Source organism: Lepidochelys kempii, chromosome 13 (genome assembly GCF_965140265.1).
Source record: "Lepidochelys kempii isolate rLepKem1 chromosome 13, rLepKem1.hap2, whole genome shotgun sequence".
Classification (NCBI taxonomy): domain Eukaryota; kingdom Metazoa; phylum Chordata; order Testudines; family Cheloniidae; genus Lepidochelys; species Lepidochelys kempii.
In genome coordinates, this window is record NC_133268.1 from 37,988,992 (window position 1) to 37,998,230 (window position 9,239).

General features: G+C 59.3%; 1 gene segment (V, D, J or C); it reads right to left on the bottom strand.

The window, feature by feature from the left end:
• Nucleotides 1-424: 424 nt before the first annotated feature.
• LOC140896786 (Ig gamma-1 chain C region-like) lies at nt 425-9,148 on the bottom strand. The segment is given in 6 exon segments: nt 425-765; nt 1,107-1,433; nt 4,535-4,849; nt 5,180-5,476; nt 8,574-8,695; nt 9,144-9,148. Coding segments are annotated over 6 exon segments (1,407 nt in total).
• Nucleotides 9,149-9,239: the final 91 nt, after the last annotated feature.

The window sequence follows — 9,239 nt, forward strand, 5'->3', positions numbered from 1 at the left end:
TTCCATGGCATCAACCCATGTATCTACCCATCCTTCCTTCCATGGCACCATTCCATCCTTTGTTCCATGGCATCAACCCATGTATTTAACAATCCTTCCTTCCATGGTATCTACCAATGCTTCCTTCCATGGCCTTTACCCATGGATCTACCCATCCATCCATGGTGTATATGTATCCACCCATTCAGGATCTGGGAATTGGTGTCCCCAGACTTGTAGCATCTTGCCTTCCCCCAGCCTGCAACCTGGGACCTCGTCCACCTTGGGCGACCTGCAGATTTGACCCAGTGACACCACAACAAGGAGACCTGGGGGTGAGCACAGACTAGTTCCGTTTATTCACTTGTCGTCATTGCGGGCACAGAGATTATATACAAGAAGCTGTTCTGGACAATACTAACAGTGGGGCTGGGAGGAGACGTCTTTATTTACCAGAGACTTTGCTGATGCTGCGTTGGGTGAACTTCATCTGCAGGGCTTCGTGGATGACCATGCAGGTGTAGGTGTCCCCGCTGTTCCAGCTGGCCTTGCTGACTTTCAGCTTGCTGTAGAGGAAGAAGTTCGAGTTGCCGGCTCCGTCCTTGATGGGCTGGGTGGTGATGTATTCCATGCTCTCGTCGGGTTTGTGGTTCTTCATCCACTGCACCGAGATGTCCTCGGGGAAGAAGCCCCGCACCAGGCAGGTGAGGCTGATGGAGTCTTCAGAGCTGCTCAGCTCATCGTTGTGGGGGCGCAGGAGGTAGATGCCTGGGCCAGAGCGCCTGCCTTCGGTGCATGGGGACGGAGGACACAGGGGAGCCATGCACATCACTCAGCTGGGCCACGCAGGGAGAAGGACTGTGCGTGTGTGTGTGGGTGTGTGTGGGTGTGGGGATAGAAACATCCCCTCTCTCCTCCAGGATGGAGGGGCTGGGGACTGGGAGCTGGTAGTCCTGGAGAGCAGGATGGGGGATAGGATGGTCTCCATCTCACGTGGGGATGCAAAGGGACCCAAGGCCGGGATCCCAGGTTGTTGGGGGTTGGAGCTTCCCCTTAAGGAGCATCCCTCCCTGCTGGGGGTGGGGATAGGGGAGTCTCTCCCCTTAGGGACCCTGCTCTCCTCCTACCTGGCTTCTTGGAGATGGATTTGATGAGGGGCGAGGGCAGCTCTGAGTGCTCCACTTTGCAGGTGAAGGTCTCTCCGGCATCCCAGTCGCGGGTGAAGATGGGCATGGAGCTGGAGGCGGTGAAGGTGCCGTTGAACTGCTCATCGATATCCAGGCGATCAGGGCTCATGGACTCTGGCTTCTCCCGGGACCAGACCACCCGGAGGCTGGAGTTGCTAGGCAGGTTGACCACCAGGCAGGTGAGCAGGGGGCTCTGGGCCACATACAGGGCGGTGGGAGACGGGGGCACCGGGAAGACCTGGATGTTACTGGGAGATGTTTTTTCTTCTGGGGACAGGAGAGCCCAGATCAGCAGGTAGCCCTGGGTTCCCCTGCCCAAGCCCATCCCAGTCTCCCCCGCAGTCCTCTCCCCCCTGGAGCCCAGCCCGGCACCCACCTCCCCAGAAGTGGATTTCCAGTAAAACCCAGAGTGCCCTGGCACAGGGCCTCCCAATGGCAGGGGGCCCCAGGGCCGGGCAGCTGCGAGGGCAGAAGCTTGGTTCTGCCCAGTGGGAGATTTAGAGTTAGTGGGGCCCCTCCTTGGGATCCAGCCAGGAAAAAGATCACTCTCTCCTATCTCCCCCCCGCCCCCATTTCTCATTCTTGTTTTCTTCCTCCTCCTCCTGTAAGTAATAGCAAGTGAATGAAAATGAAGTGAGATACTGTGACTGGTGTTGTCGTCAAACTTATTTTCCCACAGACCACTTGAAAATCGCTGGGGGTCTCGGCGGACATGTAATGATCTTTCCAAATACTGTGTGTACAGTTCGCTAACGATTGTAAAGTGCTTCGGATAAGAGCCTTTTGTAAAAAAATGTAAGAAAAGGTGGGGTGAGGGGTGTGGCCAGGAGTTAGGGTTTGGGAGGGGGCTCAGGGTGGGGGGTGCAGGGTCTGGGAGGGAGTTAGGGTGCAGGAGGGGGCTCAGGGTCGGGTTGCAGGGTCTGGGAGGGAGTTAGAGTGCGGGAGGGGGCTCAGGCAGAGGGTGCGGGGTCTGGGAGGGAATTAGGGTGCGGGAGGCGGCTCAGGGTTGGGGGTGCAGGGTCTGGGAGGGAGTTAGGGTGCGGGAGGGGGCTCAGGGTTGGGGGTGCAGGGTCTGGGTGGGAGTTAGGGTGCGGGAGGGCGCTCAGGGTTGGGGGTTTGGGGTCTGGGAGGGAGTTAGGGTGTGGGAGGGTTCTCAGGGTGGGGGGTACAGGGTCTGGGAGGGAGTTAGGGTGCAGGAGCAGGCTGGGGGTTGGGGTGCAGGGTGTGGCCAGGAGTTAGGGTGAGGAAGGGGGCTCAGGGCTGGGGCAGGAGGTTGGGGTGTGGACCAGTTCCCTGGGGAGCTCCATTTGGTGCGGAGGGTGGGGGTGGGAATGTGGGGGGGTTCAGGAGTCAGGGCTGGGTGTGTGGGGGTGCTCCCAGCCCCCTGCCGGCTCACGGGGGGAGATGTGCGGGGGGAGTGCGGCAGGCCCGAGCGCCGGCAAACAGCTGTTCGGGGGCAGGGGCAGCGCTGGGGAGGGGCAGGGAAGAGGTGGGGGAGGGGGGAGCGTGATGCCGGGGTGGGGCGGAGCCTGCAGAGGAGCCCCTGGAGCCGGCAGGAGCAGATGCGGATTGACAGTAAAACACGGGGGGGGGGGGGTCCAGGGCCGGGCAGCTGCGGGGGAGAAGCTTGGTCCCCGCAGTCCCCCTACACATACCCCCCAAGGCCCTGCTGTGAGCCGCTCGGGGGAGGGGACTGGGAGCACCCCCATGTGCCAGCCCCCTGCCCTGATTCCTGGACCCCCCCACATTCCCACCTGCACCCCTGGCACCAAATGGAGCTGCCCTAGGTAAGCGCTGTGCACCCCAACCTCCTGCCCCAGCCCTGAGCCCCCTCCCGCGCCCTAACTCCCTCTCAGACCCTGCACCCCCCAGAGTCCCCAGCCACCTGCCCTCCCTGTCTCCTGCACCCCCCTACTGCCCCCAGCCTCCTGCCCTCCCTGTCTCCTGCACCCCCCCCACAGCTCCCAGCCTCCTGCCCTCCCTGTCTCCTGCACCCCCCTACTGCCCCCAGCCTCCTGCCCTCCCTGTCTCCTGCACCCCCCCACAACCCCCCAGCCTCCTGCCCTCCCTGTCTCCTGCACCCCCCACAGCCCCCCAGCCACCTGCCCTCCCTGTCTCCTGCACCCCCTCACAGCCCCCAGCCACCTGGCCTCCCTGTCTCCTGCACCCCCTCACAGCCCCCAGCCTCCTGCCCTCCCTGTCTCCTGCACCCCCCCCAGCCCCCCAGCCTCCTGCCCCCCTGTCTCCTGCACCCCTCACAGCCCCCAGCCACCTGGCCTCCCTGTCTCCTGCACCCCCCCACAGCCCTCAGCCTCCTGCCCTCCCTGACTCCTGCACCCCCCCCACAGCCCCCAGCCTCCTGCCCTCCCTGACTCCTGCACCCCCCCACAACCCCCCAGCCTCCTGTCCTCCCTGTCTCCTGCACCCCCCAGAGCCCCCAGCCACCTGCCTTCCCTGACTCCTGCACCCCCCTACTGCCCCCAGCCTCCTGCCCTCCCTGACTCCTGCACCCCCTCACTGCCCCCCAGCCTCCTGCCCTCCCTGTCTCCTGCACCCCCCCCACAGCCCCCAGCCTCCTGCCCTCCCTGTCTCCTGCACCCCCCACAACCCCCCAGCCTCCTGCCCTCCCTGACTCCTGCACCCCCCCCACAGCCCCCAGCCTCCTGCCCTCCCTGTCTCCTGCACCCCCCACAACCCCCCAGCCTCCTGCCTTCCCTGACTCCTGCACCTCCCACACTTCCCACAGCCTCCTGTCCTCCACAGAGCCCTCCAGCCTCCAGTTCTCCCTTACTCCGGCAACCACCAATCCCCATCCCACTCCCAGCCCCCTGCCCTCCCTGACTCCTGCAGACCCCCACATCCGCACCTGCACCCCTTGTACCAAATGGGAGCTGCCCCAGGGAAGTGATCCACACCCCAATCCCCTGCACCCCAACCCTGAGCCCCCTCCCGCACCCTAACTCGTGGCCACACCCCTCACCGCACCTTTTCGTACATTTTTTTACAAAGGGCTCTTATCCGAAGCGATTTACAATCATTAGTGAATGGTACACACAATATTTGGAAAGATCATTACGTGTCCGCCAAGACCCCCAGCGATTTTCAAGTGGTCTGTGGGAAAATAAATTTGACGACAACACCAGTCAAGGTACCTCCCTTTATTTTCATTCACTTGCTATTACTTACAGGAGGAGGAGGAAGAAAACAAGAATGAAGAAATGGGGGTGGGGGGGAGAAGAGAGAATGATCTTTTTCTTGGCTGGGTCCAAGGAGGGGCCCAAAAATGACGCTGATCACAGGGCCCCGCTCCCTCTACATCTGCCACGGCCCCGTTTCTTCCGAGGCAGCCTAGTGGGAGTGACAGTCACCTTCGCACTTGCAGGCATGGTCCTCGTTTGTGGTCTTGGTGCCCGGGTGGTACACGTGGCAGGTGTACGTCTTGCCCTCCCGCCACTCGTCCTGGGAGACAGTGGTGTTGCTGCGGGTGCTGAAGGTGCGGCCGTCGGCGTCCTTCTTGGCAGGGTCGGTGTCACCATGAAGTATCCCGGGCTGGCCGTCCACCAGCCATTGCACCGTCAAAGGCTCGGGGGAGAAGCCGGAGATGAAGCACACCAGCTGCACGGTGCCTGGCTTGGCGGTGCAGGAGTATAGAACGTGCACCTCGGGTTCAGAGTGCTGGCCCTCTGGCAGAAGGGTGGCAGGGGTTAGTTTTTGTACAGACCCCTGCTGAGCCCCCCCACCTTGCTCCCCGCTCCCCGGCGCCCCCACCTTGCTCTCCGCAGCACGGCGCCCCTGACATAGCCCTCTGCCCCTTTCCCTGCACTGCAGCACCCGTCACTTCTCTCGGCGTGGTGTCTCTCTCTCTCCGTCCATCCACCCACCACAGCGACTCCCTCGGCTCACAGCGCCGGCAGGCTCCCATCCTCTCTCCCTGCTGCAGTCACCAGATCAGGGAGCTGAGAGACCCCCAACCCCTCCCGTTCCCCCCTCGGGCTGCGCCGCGCTGTCCCTACTTGGGATTTCCTTGGAGATGCTGGAGCTGGTGGGCCGGTGTTGTACGTTGCAGCTATAGGTGTTAGACTCCCAGCTGCTGGCCGGGACGGTGACCTGGCTGCTGAGCGCGTAGAGGCCGCTGGAAGGTTGCAGCAGGGAGGGATAGGTCTTCACGCCCGAGGAGGCGACGCTTGGGCTCCACGTCACGGTGACCGGCTCGGGGAAGTATCCTTTGGCCAGGCAGCCGAAGGTGACCTGGGGGGTGTCGTCGCCGGTGCAGGAGGTCAGGGGGAAGACAGACGGGGCCGTGGGGCTGACTGCAAAGGGAGAGAGAGTGAGGCCATGAGACGCAGCCCCTACCCCGCTCCATGCAGCACGGGGGCCCTAGCGTGGCCCTGGGCCCAGCACTCAATGCCGGGGGAGAGCGTCCCCTAACGGAGCCCCACCCTGCTCCATTCAGCACAGCAGACAGCTTGTCATGAGACTGATGCAAGGTCTGTGTGTAAGTGGGTGCCTGAGAGAGGCTGCCCCCGTCTTCCCGGCGGAGTCACAGAGTCACCAGGAGCAGGGCCCCCAAATCACTTAGCGCTAAACAGGCCCTGTCTGTGGTCGGGGGCCCCATTACACGGGTGCTGCAGAGAGACACAATGACAGACAGTCCCATACTCCAAGGAACTTACAGGCCAAATAGGCAAGGTAAAGGAAGGGTCAGAGGGGAAACTGAGGCAGAGGGCGAGGAAGGGACCTGGTCACAGCAGGTCAGTGGCACAGCCAGGTACTTAAATTGGGGGACACATCTGGGCTCTCGGAAGAAGTGTGGTACCAGAAACTTTTGGGTCTTCCGGTCTCCAGCTGAAGACATGCAGAAGTTAGACCAGCAATTTTAGCTTGGGTACGAATATTAAATGTTATATTCTCATGAGGCTCCTAGGTTCACTGCTAACATCATCAGTGCCTACTGGCCAATTAGCAATTCTGTCGCTCAAACACACGTTATTAGAGTCCTGGGAACTCACTTGAGACACTGGTAGGAAAGACTGGGACTGTCCAAATCAACCCGGGACATTTGGGCCCTTTGGGTTAGAGTTCGGGTTATCATTATACATGGGGAGGAGGATTAAGGGTTAGCAGTTAGGATTAGGTGCTGGGGTTAAGGGCTATAATTAAGTGTGATGGTTTAATGGTTTGGGTCAAATACCTTTCCACTCTCAAGTTCAATATTTGATGTGTTGTGATTGGATTGGAGTTAGTGAGACTCTTGGGTCCTATCCCAAGGGGCAGTTTGCCACGATGACTCATAATTCTGATGCTGGGATGCTTGATACCCCACTGGAAACATGGAAACCCTAGTGCTCAGAGGGTGAAGGTGGGGAGGTTAGGGTAAGAGCTGGGGTTATGGTTAGGGGTATAATTGGTCGTTAGTACTTGTATCACAGTGTCTAGAAAACCCAATCTAGGATCAGGGACCCATCGCGCCAGGAGCTTTACAGAGACATAAGGGTGAGGACTTTACTGATCCCAGGACCATTGCAGCATAAGAAATCTAAAGGTTGGGGGGATCAGGTTGGGATGTTAGGGGTTGGGTTTGACGAGAGGGTCAGAGTTGGGGTCAGAGTTAGGGAGTAGGGGCTAGAGAGCCGGGGTTCAGGATGAGGATAGGACTATAGGGAAAGGGCGAGATTAGGGTGTTGGGGTTAAGGAGTTGGTGCATCTTTTGGGGGTTCGGACACTGGGGTTAGGATCCTGGTTAGGGAGTTAGGTCAGAGTTGGGGGTCTAAGTAGTTGGGTTTAAGGTTGGTTTAGGGTGATAGTTCTGTGGTTAGGGTAAAAAAGCTTCCCTCCCCCAAACTCTGTAGTTGACTAGTTATCATGACTTCTAGCTCACAAGCTTTCTAGCCAGATTCCCACACAAGCAGTTACTGGGGTCTGCATCTCCAGTGGGCTTTAGCCGGAGACGTCAGAGCTCGTCCCCCCTGGAAAGGAAGCCCAACGCGTCTCCAGCTGAGTGCGCCGCAAAAATGGAGACAGCTCAACTCAAAGGCCAAATTAGGAGCCTGAACTCTGAACTGTTGCCCGAACAGGGGCTGCCAGTTACGTCCAGCCCCAGGCAGCCAAGCTGACATCTAGCTGTGCTGGGAACTCCCCACGCTCAGCCCTCAGCATGGAGCATGAGCACAGAGCTGGTGGAGGGAGGCTGGGACGGCTCAGAGAGACGTGTTCCTGCACTCGGTGAGTTGAGGGTTTTACCTCTGACAAGGGACATGCAAAGGGAAATTTATGCCTCAGTTTAGAAAGTTTTTGGTAGCAAATATTTGCGACTGGGCTAAAGAGAGGAGACAACAAAAGTCCCTTAGAAACAATTCAGCTGTTCCCCCAAACCTCTAGTTTCAGCCCCCCCAACCCTGAGCACCCCATGTCTGCTTATGTCCCTAAGTCCTGACCCCCAGCCTCCTGCTAGCCCAGCCCTGCCCCCCACAACTCTGCCAGTGCCCCTCACTCCTTACCTGCAGCCTCCTGCTAGCCCAGCCCTGGGCTCCCCCAGACCTGCCAGTGCCTCTCACTCCCAACCCACAGCCCCTGCTAGCCCCGCTCTGCCCCACTGCCCTGCCAGTGCTCCTCACTCCCGACCCGCAGCCCCCTGATATCTCAGCACTGCCCCCCCAGCTCTGCTGGTGCCCCCTCACTCCTGACCTGCAGCCCCCTGCTAGCCCAGCCCTGGGATCTCCCTACAGCTCTGCGGGTGCCCCTCACTCCTGACCCATATCCCCTGCTAGCCCAGCACTAGGCTCCCCCACCCAGCTCTGCCAGTGACCCTCAATGATGACCTGAAGCCCCCTGATATCTCAGCCCTGTCCCCCCCGGCCTTGCTGGTGCCCCTCACTCCCGGCCCACAGCACTGTGCGAGCCAGGCCCTGGCTCCCTCACAGCTCTGCGGGTGCCCCTCCCTCCAGACCCGCAGGTCCTGCTAACCCAGCCCTGGGCTCGCTCCCTACAGTTCTTTCAAAACTGTTATCCCAGCTTATAGGTGGAGTGTGAGATAAGCACCTCTGTTCCCCTGTCTCTGTGGGGGGCGGGGGGCACAGCGCTGCCTATGTTACCCATCCCGACCTCCCCAGCATATCCAGGCTCTGCAGGGGAGCCATGTTCTGCACCCTGCTCTGGTTTTGGGTCCACACAGGGGGCGTACCCCACTGCCCTTCATAGGTGGGACCAGAGCACAACAGTCCTGGATCCCTGACCCACTGTTTTAACCTCTGAAAACCCACCCCCCTCCCAGAACTGGGGAGAGAACCCAGGCATCTTGCTCCCCTCTCTAGCACACTCTGCCCCCAATTATTTATCTCTGATAGGGTTAAAACACCCTCTGCACTCATGTGAGAAGCCAATAGCAGCCACTTTCCTGTTTTTACTCACCATGTTGGGTCGTGGTCCGGCACTGTAGACCGGGGGGTTCTGTCCGGGAGTCCAGCTCTGCTCTGTGGCTGTCGTGTAGCTCTTCTGAGGTATCTTTGCCTGTCAGACATCCCCTCTCCTCCCTACCAGATGGTAGTCAAGATAATTATAGATTGAGAACAATAGATGACGCCCACTGGGGAGCTTTCACTGTTACAGCTGGTGAGAAGGTGTGAAAATTGGACAGGCGGGGAAGCCGAGGGGGCTAAAACCGGGGTGAAAAAACAACCTCAGTGTGACTTTCACTTCTGTAATCTTCCCCTTTTCAGCCCATATTGTTTGTTTGTTTTGTTGGTCGGTTTTGCCCAGAGATTCGGTCACGAAGGCCCCAAAGCTCAGAAAAGATTGAGGCCTCCTGGGGGCTCTTTTTGAGAACCTGCCGTGCGGGAAGGTGAAGAAGGAGACTTTACGGCTGTCCTGGAACTGGGGATAGAATCCAGGAATCCTGACTCTCAACCACGCAGGATGGATAGATTGATAGTGGGTGTGTACGGGGATAGATAGATGTCCTGTACCTAGGTGCGCACAAACATCATGTCTCCTTCTAGCCATCTTTTAATTCTTTTAACATCTCCTGGCAGTTTGTCTTTATTATTTGTCTTTATTGTCTCTTCTGGTTCTTGCTCC